Source organism: Hyaena hyaena, unplaced genomic scaffold (genome assembly GCF_003009895.1).
Source record: "Hyaena hyaena isolate Hyena2069 unplaced genomic scaffold, ASM300989v1 scaffold_59, whole genome shotgun sequence".
Lineage (NCBI taxonomy): Eukaryota > Metazoa > Chordata > Mammalia > Carnivora > Hyaenidae > Hyaena > Hyaena hyaena.
This window is the reverse complement of record NW_024080691.1, coordinates 1286979-1304742: the sequence shown is the minus strand read 5'-3', so window position 1 is coordinate 1304742 and position 17764 is coordinate 1286979. Positions and strand designations below refer to the sequence as shown.

Sequence of the window (17764 nt, the reverse complement as noted above, 5' to 3'; positions counted from 1 at the left end):
ATATTTGTCCTTCTCTGCCTGACTTATTTCGCTCAGCATAACACTCTCAAGGTCCATCCATGTTGCTACACATGGTTAGATTTCATTCTTTCTCATTGCCATGACAATAAGTAGTACTCAAGAAATATATAAGAAAATAGCAATGTTAATTTTGTTTTGCTACTATGCCCATCAAGTTTATTGGTTTTATTCATTTGACAAGTATCATTTATTAGCTGGATTCAATGTCAGACAATGGAGATGCTTTCTAAATGAAGTCTGGGACAATCCATGAATTCTCTGGCCCCCTTTTAGATAATAGAAGGTCCTTGCTAACTCTGAGTTCCTTTGCAGAGGAAATTTGGTACATGCACAGGCACCTGGTGGGAGTTTGCACCATCAATGTAGCTATTCCTTTTGTTACGATAGGAAAACCCTTCCATGTGAATTGCCAATAAGTAATTCCTGCCTTGAGCCCTCCCTGAGTGACCCACACCCTCGCTCTCAGAAGACTCCACTTCCCTACAATTCTGTAGCTATGGCACTATGGCTGGCCATTCATTGAATGGGCTGGTGCTGAATTGTATATGCCAAATTACTAAATATTTTGAGTATTACCCATGATTGGAGGAGAAAAGAAACCGGGGTAACTGGGACATAAATGCGAGTAGGAGAAGTGGTATACATGTAGCTGGTGAGGCAGGCAGGAGCCAGAGCCTATAAAGCCCTGTAGACCATGTTAAGAATTTTCGATTTTATCTTAAGAACAACAGAAAGTCACTGAAAATTTTTAAGAAGAGGGGAGAAATGACAAGATTAGATATGTTTTTAAAAGTCTTGCTCTTCCCAAAGGTTGCATGTTATATGTGATGGGGGACGTTTGTACATCCTGGGATACCTAGAGTAATAAACGACTTACGGGGCATAGCTAGGCCTTAATGAATCCCTACCCTTTGGTGAGTGGGCCGGGGTCATGCTGGATGGTGAGGCTCTAAAGCCAAGGCTGAGGAAAAGTCTCTCCCCTAGAGCCTTTTCAATGGCTCCACTGTTTTTATTTGAGGTGATCCCTGAAGAGGGCAGCTGTTGGGCTCTGAGGTGGGCATAAAGGCAAGTCCAGTAAGGTGGAGAGAAGTCTGAGTGGGCCCCTGAGAGGCAAAAGGCAGAGGCTGAAGACTCAGTGAGTCTAGAGAAAGTGGGGTTCAGCAGATGCCTGGAACAGGCACACAAGTTTTGCAGGAGGCTTCACAGGTCAGGGTTGGGGCAAAAAGTCTTCATCTTTTCAAAAATATAAATTCTGCTTGGCTAGATTTTCCTTCAGAGGTGTTTAATAGGGTGCTCTGGCTGAGAGGGGACCCTGGCATTCCTGGTACTTTGATGAGAAGGCCCAGGGTGGCAGGGTGGGGATGCACAAAGATAACAAAAACAGAAACACAAAAGCATCACTGTTGTTTAATTTGCCAAAAATATTCATAATTCATTTCATCAAATATTGTTTCTTTGAGCAAAATTAGGAGATGGGCTGTTGGCTACAAAGCTGTATACAGAGGACAGATATCTATTCCTTTTCTTGGGGGAAGCTGTGAAATCCCCCTTAACCCAAATGCAGATGTTGAATCATTCCTGTTTGGAAACACATACTGATGTGTGTAAGCTAATTTTAGTCTCTGACTCTCGTTGTCTGTCTTTTGTTGGGGGAAGGTGGAATGGGAGGAGCTCAGCCAGAAAACATGCTAGGTGAAGGGTGAAGGCTTTGCTGGAGTTTGGGTGACTCGAAGTGTTGAGGGTGAGAGGAGAGAAGCTAAAGGTGCCATTAGGTGAGAGACGCTTTGTAAGACTTCTGGTCTGAGCTGGTGTGCTTTTGAAACAAGGTGACAAAGCAGCACAGATCTGGGGAGATGGCTCTGGTCCCCACATCTGCATGGACCTCAGAGCCTCTCTGGTGTCTTGAGGGGTGCTGGTTTTAGGAATGCAGAGAAATAGGCCCTCGAGCAGACAGCCCATATTGCTGACAGCCCATGATCACGGAAAGGGATGGGTGTGTAAGCTCTTAAGGATCACTTCAGGGAATCAAAGGAATAACTTGGTACTTTTTAGCAGGGGGAGCAGGAGGAGAGCTGGATTTCAGGCATAACACTGGAAGCAATGGACAGTTGGCATGTGAGGTAACAAGAGAAGCGTGACTTTATCAGTGTCCCAGGATGATGCATAGTGTATATATTGCTCACATTTTATTTGAGTAATGTGACAAGAAGGATCTAAACATGAAGGTAGCAAGGTAACCTGAGAATTAATGAAACGTCCAGGTGATCCGTGACTCATGTAGTCTTTCTAAATCTACAATACAATTTCAACTTTAATGTAAAGATGCATGATTATCTATTGTACCTTCACCTCAACAACTACAGCTTTTCACTTTTGGCAACACGTATCCCCAGTCATGTTTTTTTGGAACACAGTTAGTTAAATACTTGAAGTCCATCAAGGGTGAGCTTTGGACTTAGCAAGGTCAGCTTGGGTGCCCTTTTTGAGGGTTCTGAGGAATGAAAAAACTAAAATTGCATGGTAACACAGAAAAGCACCTCTTTATAGGGGTATTGCTTCTACATGCTCTGCTCCACCTTTTTCATAACAAAGCATTGAAAAAAATAATAACAAAAGCATTTTTATCTTTTCCTCTGCAGGAAGAATGCCTGAGGAGGCTACTGCACTAGTTAATGTGATTGCATGCTGAATGTCCTAAATTCTTCTCTACCAATACATCAAGAATATGGTTCAATTATTGGATAAGATTCTCTGTAACAAATGCCTGAGAAGTAGAATATATAAAGGAGAAATTAGAAAATATCACTCACAGTATGTGTATAGAATGTAGCCTAAAGATGATTTCTCTATCTTTCAACTTCTTAGCTAGTCTAGGTCTGTAGTTTTGGCAAGGAGGGGGAAGTGAGGGATAATAAAGCTCTACAACGGAGCTTTGGAATGCTCCATCTTCAGGCTGCCATGTTTAGACAATGCATGAACACTAGATGGCGCCCATAATCTTAACATAGTAAAAGGCTACTTGCTTTTCTTTATAGGGAAGTATGGCTACCTTGTTAGGAAAAGACTCAGTTATGGGAATTAGAAAAATATCTGCTCAAGCATTTCCTACTACTGTTGTCCTGCGAAGTGCTCCTCACGTAGAAGTTTGATGATCAAATACGTTTGGGAAAAGATGTGTACTTTATCTGCCTCTGAAGAGATTTCTAGTACATACAGTAAACAGATATTTTTTGAAAAGTTCTTTAGTGGAGAAACCTGATACCAGGGAACCCTTTCTCTCATTAGCACCTTAATTCAATCCTGCTTTTTTACTGTCCAGGGAAACACACTTTGGGAAATGCTCATTGGGTCCAAGCCCTTGTCCCAAAGAAGGAATAACTCAAATTCTATATAAAAGGCCTTCTTTAGAGTTATCTGACATTTTTTAAAAACACTGAACACTTTCTTAAGGCAAAATTGTTAGTATTAATAGGAGCACTGACTGAGTACTTACGATGTGCATGATTCAAAGTGTTTTGTCTCCTTTCTTTCCTCAGTATGCCACTATATCTATATTATATCTATATCCATATTCATAGCCAGATCTATGTATTCCCATATAACAGATATATTGATATATTTGCTTTTAGGCTGTGAAAACTTTAAGGTAAGGATGTTTATCTCATTCATCTTTTGAGATTTCATGCCCTGATACAAAATCTATCACATAGTAAGTCATTAATGAAATGAATGATCTCTGAGGATGGTATAGTCTCTGTGGGAGAATAGTTCTGGATAACAGAAATGGACATTCTGACCCTGATAAGAAAGGTGATTATCTCTTATTCAAGTCTCTTCTCGATAAATACCAGTTGAGGACAGAGACTGACTCCCACAGCTCTCCTCTCTGGGGATTTCAGTTTTTTTCTCTGAACTTAACTACATTACTGTTAGCATAAGTTATTTACAAAATAATCTTACATGATCTAAAAATATGCATTAAGTTTGTATTTAACTCTTGATTGATATATAGAGGCTTTGTTCTTGTGTTTTCCAGGAAGGTATAGCTTGTCCTTTTGTGTAAGCTGTAGAGGCAAAATATTGTATCCTCTGTATTCCATTGTTAATAATTCCAGTCTGCTGTTTCCTACCCCTGTTGTAATGTTTGAGCTTCTCCAGCCTGTTTATTCTTTTTTTGAAGTGTTAACTAATGAAATTCCAATACTGGGCCTTGAAACTAGGCAATCTCTAGATACAGTTTAAACACCTTTTTGAAAGCTAAAGAAGGGAAATGGTCCCTCTTTTCAATTAAAAAAAGCAGATAATATTTTTATCATTGAACTGTCTTTGCAAATGTGGTACATAAGAAAGGGTATGATATCTGAACATCAGAGACTATTGTAAAGTTCTGCGAAATCTAATTTCCAAGAAGACTATAATTCTGATTGGTTGTCTTCTTTTCTTTTGTGGTTCTAGTAGTAATATTTAAGTGGATATATCTACTTTTGAAAACAGAAATAGTTATGAATTTCCTTTACTGAGCCATAAGATTATTAGCTCATCCCTTTTTCTACCACATACCTAAAGGTTAAAACAAATAAAACCTATGGTTTAGTACATTTCTCATTTAAACAGTTAGAGCCTAATGTCATCTCTCTGGCTCAGTTTCTTTACCCTTAAAATGAACATAATAAGGAGGTGACTGGCCTGCACAGTTGGTAGAGCCTGCGACACTTGATCTCGGAGTTGTGAATTCAAGCCCCGTGTTGGGCATAGAGCTTTCTTTAAAAATGAGAATCAGGCATCACGTGGTTATAAGGCTAAATTGGTTATAATAGTGACAGACTCAAAAGTAACACAGAAGTCTTAGCTCTTACAGTTCCATGTGCTCCCAAGTATGTGTGCACACGGAGCAGTGCTAAATGAGACAAGAAAGTGTTGAAAGAGACCGTTGACAGGTTTTGAAGAGAGATTGTACCGTGAGAAGAAAGAACAATGATAGGGGGTCAGGAGATTTGATTTTGAGTCCAACATCATAGTCAGTAGCTGTGGAGCTTTGGACGAATCATTCAGCTTTTCTGAATCCCCTTTTCCTGATATAGAAAGTGAGAGTAATAACAACTTATCTTGACATATAGAACTGCTTTAAAGACCCCTAGAATTAATGTATGTGAAAGTGCTCTGTGTGGGAGGAAGTGCTGTGCCAGTGTGAATGGCTGTGGGGAAGTAAGAACATGGTCCCCAGGCTACAGATTGTGAGCTAGGGCGGTGAAAATATTTAAGTATGTTTTACACAGAATTTTAGAGTCCATCTGCTAGGCTACAGTGACATTGTAAAGCATCACCACACTTACTCAACGCTATTCCGTTCAAAAAGCATTGTTAGGGAGAATTTTAGATACATTTAGTATGCTACATACTGGAACTACAAAACCATATAAAATAATTTACTTTCAGGGAGCTTTTGCCACTTAGTAAAGAAAGACATGTCAACAAAGGTAAGTTACATCTTATGCAGATGGTCCCCGAGTTAGTCATAGTTTGGCCTAACAAATTTTCAACTTCACGGTGGTGCAAAAGTGACACATGTTCACTAGAAACTGTACCTCAAATTTTGGATTTCGATTTTTTCCCAAGCTAACAATATGGGGCACATGCTCTTGTGATGCTGGGCAGTGAGCCGCATCTCCCCCTCAGCCACACAATCATGAGGGTGAACAACTGACACACTTACAACCATGCTGCACCCATATAACCATTCTGTTTTTCCTTCCATTACAGTATTCAGTAAATTACATGATATAGACAACACTTACAAAATATTATAAAATAGGATTTTTCAGTGATTTTGCTCAAAAGGCCAATTTAAGTGTTGTGAGGCTGTTTAAGAAATGCATTTCTTTTTTTTAAAATTTTTAACGTTTTATTTATTTTTTAGAGAGAGAGAAAGTGTGAGCAGGGGAGGGTCAGAGAGAGAGAGAGAGGGAGACACAGAATCTGAAGACAGGCTCTAGGCTCTGAGCTAGCCATAAGCACAGAGCCCGACGTGGGGCTTGAACCCATGAACCATGAGATCATGACCTGAGCTGAAGTTGGACGCTTAACTGACTGAGCCACCCAGGTGCCCCCAAGAAATGCATTTCTGATTACAGTCTTTACAGCTTATAATTGGATTATCAGGATATAACCCTACTGTAAGTTGAGGAAGATAGATATAGATATAAATATAGATAGAGATGTATATAGATATAGATAATAAAAATATATAAAACCTCTTCTATATATAGAAGTATATCTATATAGATCTGTATCATTTAAGTGTAGAAGTATGCAGAGGGGAGTAGTTGAAGGGGTAATATTTGGCTCTTGGATGGCAGAATGAGGCCCTCATGTGAGATCTTACCTATTTCTCACATACTCTATCTATCCAGACATCTGCTAGCTAACAAGTAAGCAGAGGCCTTAATGTGTGGGAAAACTGCCAGAACATATAAGGCAAGGCCATCCATTCAGACCAGTGGACACTTTACTCAGACCAATTGACTATATTATACAGGTAAATCATATGTGTGTGGAGGGGAAAGTGGGGAAGGCATAACATAAGTTCACTTGCAAACTCCTAGTTATAAATCATGGCTATAAAACAAAGCTAAGTTTTTCTAAGGACACAATGAAAATTGCAAACTAAATGCTTCATTGAGTTATGAACCATAAACTCAGCCATAAGAACTAGGCTCCTTAGATTATTTCCCAGTATTATTTGCATGATTACCAAAATTTCAGTATGATCATATATACTCACAATGGATATAACTACCTGTCACAGAGTTTATACCAGAAAGATAGCTTGATCTAGTGAAAAGAAGCAGTTAATAAATATTTCAATAAAAGAAAGGAGGTGGAAAGAGAGATAGAAGGGAGGAAGGGGGAAAGGAAGGAAGGAAGGAAGCGAGAGGGCAGGTGTGATGGGCATTAAAACTGAATATTTAAGGACGCCTGGCTGGTTCAGTCAGTGGAGCATGCAACTCTTGATCTTGGGGTTGTCAGTTTGAGCTCTATGATGGGTGTAGAGATTACTTAAAAATAAAATCTTAAGAAAAACCCTGAATATTTAAATCTCAGCTGTTACTGTCTCTAGTTAGGTAAACATCGACTTCACCTCTCTGAATCTTATTTTCTTCATAACTTTTTAAGTTCATTTACTTATTTTGAGAGAGAGTGTGTGTGAGCAGGGGAGGAACAGAGAGAGAGGAGAGAGAGAATCCCAAGGAGGCTCCACACTGTCAGCACAAAGCCTGATGTGGGGCTCAAACTCACCAATGCTGAGATCGTGACCTAAGCCAAATCAAGAGTCAGGTGCTTAACCATGCCATCCAGGTGTCCCTGAACCTTATTTTCTTCAAACATGTGGCAATACATTTCAGGGAGATTATGATAAGCAGTAATTACTTTTATAAAATGCTTGGTTAACAATAAGTGCTTAATAACTTGTTGCTGGTAATTCTTGTATTTAGGTAAATGGTGCTGCTCCTACCACTTTTCAATGGCACCCAACTGCATGTTTTATATATTTTCTTATATAGTTATATGCAACAAACAATATGTTTATAAAAATGTTGTTTTAGAGTACAATCATGGCTTTGGAAAAAAGATCTGCATCAAAAATAAATAATATACTTAAAAAGGCATGCTTCTTAGGTGCCCGGGTGGCTCAGTCAGTTAAGTGACTGACTTTGGCTCAGGTCATGATCTCATGGTTTCTGAGTTTGAGCCCCACGTTGGGCACTGTACAGACAGTTCAGAGCCTGGAGCCTGCTTTGGATTCTGTGTCTCCCTCTTTCTCTGCCCTCCTCCTGCCCACTTGCACTCTCTCTCTCTCTCTCTCTCAAAAATAAACTCAATGTTCTATCAGATACAAATATGTCTTAGAAAACCTAAATGAAAACATGAGCACTTTTACCTGTATCTGAGGGAAGTAAGTAACAAGCATCAAACACTTCAACACCATTTATACTGCAACATGTACTAAAAGCCATAAACCATTTTTCCTTTTTAATTAAGGTGCTACTGCAGTCATAATTCAAAGTGATTTTTTCTCAAATGGTGTCAAATATGGAGAGATGAAGATTAAGAAGAAATACTCACTGATAGGATCTGATCTCCTCTCTGGAGCTCCCCACTCAGGTCTGCTGGTCCACCAGCCAGAATGAAGGATACAAAAATACCTTCTCCATCTTCCCCACCCACGATGTTGAAGCCCAGGCCAGTGGAGCCTTTGTGCAGGACAACCTTGCGGGGCTCCCTGTAGAAACAAGTAGAAAACAGCTCATAGGGTGACCCACTCAAGATTTAGGTTGCTTTTACTTTCATTGAGATATATGATATCAGCAATTCACTACCTATCTTCCCAAAGTAAGATACATTAGCACTCCAAGAAAAATGTTAATTTCATGGCAGATGTCTGAGTTTTTCACTATAACAATTGCCAAAATACCATGCAGAGTCATCCATAATTCCAGAACATTTTCTTAAACTAGCCTTACTTCCACTTTTCCTTTTTTTAAAAAAAAATCTGTTCTTGTATTTTTAAAAATTGAGACATAATTAACATATAACATTATATTAGTTTCAGGTGTACAATGTAATGATTCGATATTTGTATATATTGTGAAATGATCACCAGAATGAGTCTGGTAATGTCTATCACCACACATAGTTACAATTTTTTTCTTCTTGTGATGAGAACTTTTAAGATCTACTCTCAGCAACTTTCAAATATACAATACAGTATTAAGTACCGTGTTGCATATGACATCCCCAGGACTTACTTATTTTAAAAGTAGAAGATTGTATCTTTAGACCACCTTCAGCCATTTCACTCCCCCCACTCATTTGTTCACCACAGTAGCACTCAGTAGGATGAATGTAACCCAAGGCAGAGAATTTGGGGGTCAGGAGACTAGACTGAATAGGTCAAATTATGAAATATCTTACATAGTTGTTTGTCTATTAATTAAAATTTACTCTGTAGGTAGTAGAGACTCACTGGAAGATTCTGAGGCACTGAGAATATTTAAGTCCATTTTAGGAGCATTAACAAATGGTCTTCTATAGGATTGCTGGAGAGGAGAGTGTTGATATGATGGGAGGTAGAAAAATTATTTAGGATGTTGAGCAAGTAATCCAGATTTGAGGAGGTAAGAGCATGAACAAAGGTGACAGCAGTGATCTAATGAAATGAAAGGGAAATGTGAGAGAGGAAATCTGAAAGGAGAAACAGTGGGTCCAGAGATTGACTCAGACAGTAGAGGACAGAGGGAAGGACATCTCAGTAATTGGTAAAATGAGGGAGAACTGGAATCCAGGATCATTAGGATGGGTATGATTTGACACGCTTAATTCCAGGTGATGGTGGGTCATCCATGCCATGTTCAGAAATGATAAGAGACAAAGGTTAGGAACTTGGATCCACAGAGAGGGCTGCAAATGCAGATTTGAGGGTTGTAAGCAGAAAGATGAGAGGCCAAATCCTGAGCCATTAGTTAGGTGAATTTGTGTAGAGGATAGATAACTATGGAATATAGAATTTTAAGGGACCTAGAAGACATCTAGTTCTATAGTATTAGTAGTTTAAAAAAAAATGTAGTCTCAAAGTCTTGGGTTTGACCAAGGCACTTTTATATCACCCACTGTCCTCTCCAAAATATACCAGTTTCAGTCATTAAAGTTTCTGTTATGTTTTCCTGTACTTAATGATATAAAAATGGCAAAGTGCCCTCCTAGACTAAAAAACGAGGGTTTTTTTTTAGTACTAATGATGACACAGAATCTGTTATTTGTTATCACAGTCCCATGTACAAAGCAATGCATTATATATCTATGTTTGGCCTAATTTGAGGAAGGATGTAAAATACACATGGAGCTTGCAATGCATTAAGTCAAAAATCACTCAACATAGAATTAATTTATTTTATTCTACAAATACTTTGTAAGCAGTACTATACCAGGAACTGTTCCAGGTACTTGGAAGGTTTGTACACAAAACAAGCATCTCTGCCTCATCTGACTAAATACCTTGGTGCCCTGTGGCCCAGTCAGATGACAGATAGAATTAATTATCACAGAGACTGAGCTCCCTGTTTCCATGCCGGCCACCAGATGGGCATCTCTCTCAGGTTCTAGAGGCTACTCACATTCCTTGTTATGTGGCCATCTCCATTTTCAATCTAGCAACGGCACACTGAATCCTTTCTCATTTGGGAGTTCTTTTGGCTTGCTCTTCCACAAATAGTTAGATTTAACTTTCTGCTTTCCAATGTGTGATATAGTTAGGTCCACCCAGATAATCTCCCTACCTTAAGATCAAGTGATTAGTAACCTTAACTGCACTTGCAAATTCTTTTTGCCATATAAGGTAACTTAACTGTGGAAGTAACATAATGGGGTAGAAATCATGGGGCCATCTTAGAATCTTGCCTATCATAGGTAGAAAGACAACAGGGGATAAATCCTGTAGGGCCTTGTATACCATTCTAAAACTTTGATTTTTACCCTGACAGAAACGGGGAGCCACTGAGGAGAAGATTACTTGATTTGATTTATACTTTTAAATGGTTACTTTGGCATAAAATAGATGCAAGGAGCAACATGAAAAAGTGAGATGAGTTATGTGGCTAATTGCTATATGCAGGCAAAAGAGTGGCTTGGCTGAGGGTGGTATTACAGGAAGTGGTAGGCAGTGGGTATATTTCCAGTCATTTTTCTCTCTCTGCTCAGATAGGGTAATTTCTGCCCTTCTATAGATTCAGCTATTCTTTCTTCTGTCATATTTATTCTGCTTTTGACCCCATTCAATGAACTTTTTCAAATTTTGGTTTTTATGTTTTTCAGCTTTAAGATTCCATTTGGTTCTTTTTTGTATCTTCTTTTCCTTTCCTGAGACTTTCATTTTTTCCCCATTTATTTCAAGTCTGTGTGTAATTGCCTACTGAAGCATGATGGGTACTTTAATATCATTGTCAAATAGTTCTAACTCCTGTGTCATCTCAGTGTTGACATCAGTTGCTCTTCTCATCCAAGTGGAGATTTTCCTGTTTCTTAGAATAAGAAGTCATTTTATTTTATTACATACTGGACACTTAGGTATTACAGTATAAAATGCTATATTCTACTTAATCTTAGTTTTTTTTTCAGATAGTAGATCAATTTAGGCATAACTTCAGATCCAAGTGAAATGGATATTCAGCTTCCTACTGGTCCCTGGTGACACCAAGGCGGAAAGTGGGGTATCAACTAGTATTCCACTCATTCTACCTCACTGCCATGTAGTGGGATAGAAACTCAGTTCCCTATGGGACCACTGACACAAATGGGGGAGTGAAAAGAGGGTGCTGACTAGCACTGTCTTGAGCCATTTTGTTATACCTCCTTGCCTCTGAGTGGGGCTAGAAGTTCAGTTCCCCCTCTGCGCCCTGATGACACTGCCCTACTAGGAAAAGTGGTTTGCCAACTAGCACTGCTTCTCTCTTCCCCCTTTTACTTCATTGCCACTGACCAGCAGTAATAGTTCAGCTCTCAGGTGGTCCCTACCAATACCAGGAGTAGGGACATGGAATGCTAACTAGCACCATCTTATTACAGGCTTGTAATTGCAAGCTGGATGAAGGTGCAAGGTCAGCTCCCCACTGGGGGGGGAGGGGTGGACATCGACTAACATGCCACCTTGTTCTGCCTCTTTGCTGCTGGATAAGGGTGGAAGTTCAGCTCTTATTTGGCCCACTGACATCAACCCAGTGGAGGAAATCCAGAGTCATCTTAGAACTGCCTCTCCTGGCTTTCCCTAATGGGGCTAGAGGTCTAGCTATCTGTACAGTCCACTTGCACTCAATGAGGGGACAGTTTTTCCTTTGGTGTTTGGCTAGAGTTAGGACAGTATTATCAAAAGGCTCCCCCTTCTATTAGTCTATCCTTTCCCCAATATTTTGGATGTAGGTTGTAGGCTTTTCTAGAGGCTTTTTTGGTCTGGCCCCATTGGTAGGGGTGCAGGGTGAAGGTGTCTTCAGGGCTCCATCCAGAACATATAGGAAGTAGAAAGAAAATTTAAGAAATTCACCAGAGTTTCACTTCTCTCTGAGATGGTCTTACTTAGTTCCAATTTGTAGAGTCTTCCCATGTCTGTTTGTTTTATTATGTCTAAATTTGTGTGTGTGACCAACAGGATTTTGAAGAAAAAGTTGTAGAAATATCCCTTTTCCCTCAAGTCTAAAATACACTCTTAGTACATCCAATGACATTCAAGTTATACATAGTAAAAATAGATGGAGGGAAGGGGTTATTTATATGCTTATCTATGTGCTAGATACTGTGCTTGATGCTTTATGTGCATCATTCCATTTAATCCTCAAGACAATCCAATGAAGGATGCACAGAGATGTCTGCAATTACTTTCAAACTGATCCAAAAGGGAAGATGGGCAGATAACTGGATAGATGGATAGATATTTTAAAGAACAAGGGCAGTAAAATGTTAAAAGTGAAATCCAGATGGCAAGTATGTAAGTATTCATTTCATTGTTTATGTTGAAATGTTTATTTATGAGAGGGAGAGAGAGAGAGAAGGAGATGGAGATCAAGTAGGGGAGGGGCAGAGAGAGAGGGAGAGAGAAAACTTTTTAGATTAGTGAAATGAGACTGCTTATCCAAGTTTTTACTGATTTTAATAAGCAAACAAGGCAGGATTAATACACAGATTTTCTCACTCAAAATCCCAGAGTCTAGAGTATGATATATTCCAGAGGTTGCAAATCAGAAAGCTATAGGCTTAATGTGACCCAGTGTTTACAAGTTTTTGAATTTGTTGCTCATGTTTAAAATTGGGAAAATTTGAATTAAATATAGATTTACGACTTTATATGAAAAAAAGATATTCTATGAACACTGACTCTTAGCAACGGCCCTCTTTAGATGGGTTCATTCTCTAGTTTGCAAGAGTCTCTCATCTCCCCCTCAGGTTTCTCAGACTTAAAAGCTGTACATTGCAGCATATTTGTACTTCATACAAAGCTAAGAGGAAAGTAAAAGGTTTCTTTTACTCATGGTTTTATCAGAAATAAAAAATGAAAGCTTTATGGGAAACCTTGGTATTTTAATAATAAAATGGGAGAGAACATGATTCCTTTGGAAGTAAGGATTATCTTTACATGTTTAATATGCTAAGTGACTCTCTGCAGAGAAAATACAACTTTAAAAGATCTTCATGAAACAAACTCCCTATTACCACTGGGAGAATTTTGTTAGTTACTCCTGAACATAAAACATATAATTCTTGATTGACTAGATTTTATCTATTTTACCTGGACAAGTCTTTTAAACCAAATTATGTGGAATTTTGTCAACTTGTAGGATTTAAATACCCTTTTTTGTTAAAAAAGAGAATTTATATATCACAGTAATTATGATGCCTTTTTGATGTTTATTTTAATAATGAGAGGAAATGACAAAGAAATAAATCTGTAAGTGGTGTGCAAATAAAATATTCTAAATGCACTGCAAATGATTTACTTTTTCTAACTTACACTTTTTCTTCTTTTTAAAGCTTTCATTTACTTTTTTAGTAATGTCTACATCCAATGGGAGGTTCGAACTCATGACCCCAAGATCAAGAGTCATATGTTCTTTCTACTGAACCAGCCAAACACCCGTAACTAAAAATTCTTATACTAATAACCCGTTACATTAAACTCGATTTTAAAGTGTTCTCATGTACATTTTTTCTTCTGTTAGAGGATGAAAACCCTGTGGAGAATTACAAGTTCTATTATATGGATACTTATAATACTTATATAAGTTAACTTGTCTAAGCTAGTTGAGCTTTAGACACACCGCTTATGTTCACACAGGTAGTAAACACCAGAACTAGTCTCTTTCTTCTTTCCTTTTTTAAGACAATTTTTTAAAGAGTAATTTTATGTTCAAAGCAAAACTGAGGGGAAGGTACAGAGATTTTTCTTAAGCCTCCTGTCCCCACACATGACTGGACTCTTTCACTATCAAAATCCCCATCAGAGTAGTACATTTGCTACAATTGCTGAACCTACATTGACACATCATACCCTTCAGTAGGTGAATAGATACTATAGTCCATCCAGACCATGCGATTTTATTCAGTGCTGAAAAGAAATGAATTACCAAGCCATGAAAAGACATGGAGAAATTTTAAATGCATATTACTAAGTGAAAGAAGCCAGCCTGGAAAGGCTACATCCTGCATGATTCCCTGCTATATGACATTCTGGAAAAGGTAAAACTATGTAGATGGTACATAGATCAGTATTGCCAGGGTTGTGTGGAGAGGGGGATAAATCAGTGGAACACAGGGGATTTGGAGTAGTGAAACTACTCTGTAGGATACTACAAAGATGGATAGATGTCATTATACATCTGTTCAAACTCATAAAATGGACAACATCAGGAGTGAACTCTAATGTAAACTATATATACCTAACTCTAATATAGCTCTAATATGGCATTTATCACACTGTGTAATGATTGCTAATGTATCCTTCTCCAAAATAGACTCTGAACTCCAGGAATCTAGACACTTGGGCTACTTCAGCAATAGCAAGATGTAGCAGGGACTCAGGAAACAGCTACTGAATGACAGAATGAATGAATGAATGAATGAATGAACGGACGAACGAACGAATGAACGAACTCCTATAGTGCTTTAGACCCTGCTTTACCCTCTACTTCATATTATAATTATTTATGTAAATGTCTTTCCTTTTTGCTAGATTATAACCAGATATGGTAAAATCTAAAATCTACAGGGTTCGGATAGGTAATGCAAATGAATGCAGCAGGCTGAGCAGGGATTTTAGCCAATTGGGGAATACATTCCATTTAAAGCGATGTTTCTGCTCAACTCTGGACAATTGTCCAAGAAGAAACACTGACAGGTATTGCCAAATTCTCTAATTTATAAAGGTAAGTGAAGAATCTAGATTTTGATGCAAATTTTCCAGAAATTTAAGTTGATAATGATAAAAAAAATAATTAGAAGTATGGTGCAGGTCAAACCACACATGCTTCTGCTGTAGCTCCAGCTATGGGCTTGCAATGACACTCTGCACTGTTCACAGTTTCTTGGCACATTCAATGTCTGCTTCATGTTTGTTTCTTCTATGGTGCTCAGTGTGGTACTTGGCTCATGGTAACTGTCTATAACTTCATATTGATTTATATTCCACATTCAGCCCCACCTCTGTTCTCTTTTCAAGTTCTCTCATTCTGGATGATCTTTTCATTTCATCTTATTTTGTTTCCTTTCTGTCTTATTTTTTTCCCTTTTATATTAGATGTGTTCAAAGATCACTTTATTTTGAGTTGCAGCTCTCACTTCTGCATGTTTACTGCCTATGCTAATGACTCTGGGTCTGTGAATATAATGCCCTGTGTTTCCATGAACTATCTCATGTGTGAGGGCATTGTGGCATCCAGTAAGATTATAATCTCTTGAAGATACGGTGTTATGGTTTACATTTCTATGCATCCCAATACACCTAGATGAGTGCTCAACAAACACCTGATGAATGAATAAATGATAGCACAACACCAATATATAAATCATTGTAATAATTTTCACACTGAAATGATTTGGACTCTAATGTACTCTGTCAATTACCATCCAGAATTCAGATGGCCTAGCTGCCCAGTAATAGTCATTATTATACATCGTTATATATGGTCAGTGAAACAAGATTCTAACTCTCATTCTTCATTCAGGATTGAACTCAGGGATCATAATCTGCTGGAAGCCATCTCCAATGTCCTCCTCAGCCTCCCCAGCATTCTCTCCAAGTTATCTATCATAACACTTATCATACTGGGTTGGTTTGCTTGTCTACTTCTCCAGCTAGAGTGGTCAACTTGAGAGCAGGGACCATGTCACTTGTTCATTTGTACCCAAAATATGCTACAGAATAGGTGCTCACTGTCTACTAATTTCAGTTTTCATATTAGATTTTAGGTCTGGAATCTATAGACGATGAAGCCTGCCTACTCATAATATCAGGTTTTTAAAAAAGTTATCTATCCACTTAAAAATAAATATTTAATTATCCATCTAACCTTTCAATAAACAAATATCTACAGAGTACGTCATTTGTGTCAGGCACTGTGAACACAAAGATTAAGGACCTTGGGGTGGGAGGAGCCACATGTAAACACACAGTTATAAAAGACTAGGAAGGGACATGTGCGATGCCCAAAACATGTGCAATAAGCTAGAGCAGCCAAGAGAAAGAACAACTGATCTTCTTCTAAAGAGATTTTATCCTTTTATCATCACCTGGATGAAATATGCTACATTCATTTATACAGTTTTATTTTTCTTTTAATGTGATGTAAAGAGCCTTTATAATTATAAAATCCCTGAATGCTGAACAATTGGAGGGACGCCAGCCTGATATGCTTCCAGCTGTGGCAGATCAACAGCAGCATAATTTTGTTCAGGTCGAGTCTCAGAGGCTGCTAGAAACCAGCTAAGATGTTTTCAGGAGAGGGGAGCATGGTCTTATGGATGTTTTTTCTTCCTTGAAACAGATAGTTTAAGGGGGTTTAGGATTCAAAAAGGGAAGAGACTACTTAAACCTGAAGGCTTTCTTGTGGCGATTGGTGGGATGTTTCTTGAGCTCTGAACCTCTGATGTTTATGAATCACTTCAGTTAACTCCCAAACATCTATGATGAGAGGCTGTGTGGTGTAATGGGAAGTAAATTATGAAACTGTTTCCAGTCATCCTTCTAAAATACAAATCTAACCATGCTATCCTCTTGCTCAGAAGGCCTCCAGGAATCTGTATGCTCACAGGATAAAGTCTAAACTTCTAAACATGACATTCAAAGTCCCCCATCATTTGACTACCTACTTCTTTGATCCCTAACTTCACTGTTAGTGAATGTTCCAGCCACACAAAGTTGTCAACCAGAGCTCATCACACCAGCTTGTTTCCTGTCTTGTCTTTGCCCAAGCTGTTCTTCTGGCTAGAAAAGTACCTTCTTTTGCTGTTCTTGGCTAAGAACTTCTACTAGGCCTTCAGAAATGAAGGCAGGTACTCTCTTTCTACCTTATCCACTCTCTCCTCTAGAGGTACACTAACCACTTTTCCTTTTTTGAAGCCACATTGTCCTTTAATTGATCATCCCACTTCTGGATGATCTTATTATTCTAAAATTATTTTGTTTATCTGACTGTCTATACTGTGAATCTGTATGGTTCTGGAGACTAATGACAATGGTTTATTTATTTTTGTTATTTGGGAAAATAGGAGAGAACCTATAAGAGACACACACACAAACATATATTCCATGAATAAAGAAACAATAAGCAAGGCATTGGGGAAAATGATAGTGAATTTTAATGCCACCTATTTAGGATCTGTGGGAACCCAGACACGTTCTCTGTGGAGCAGAGACCCTTGCTAGGGTCATAACTTGTTTGCTCCATGGAGAAGTAGTAAAATTCAGATAGGACAATGAACTAACAGCATCTAGAAGACAGAAAAAGTATTTTAGAAAAATGTATATGGAGATTCTATATCCAGCCATGTGGCAGATTAGTTGTCCTGAAAATCCTCTCAATCAAAAATGCTAAAAATTATGAATAGAACACTTATAAAATATTTTTAAATGACTGGATAAGCTGGCAAATAGGTAAGAGAAATAATCAGAGGCCCAAAATGGAGGGGGAACACAAGAGAAGGAAGA

The 17764-nt window shown here is 38.4% G+C and overlaps 1 protein-coding gene across 9 annotated transcripts in view; it reads right to left on the bottom strand.

The window, feature by feature from the left end:
• The window catches only part of DLG2 (discs large MAGUK scaffold protein 2), a 1380463-nt gene that overhangs the window by 346351 nt on the left and 1016348 nt on the right, over positions 1–17764 (bottom strand). For all 9 annotated transcript variants that reach the window (XM_039231798.1, XM_039231799.1, XM_039231801.1 and 6 more), the window contains one exon: positions 8146–8302. In XM_039231798.1, coding sequence (XP_039087729.1) covers positions 8146–8302 — 157 coding nt within the window. The remainder of the gene's footprint in view (positions 1–8145; positions 8303–17764) is intronic.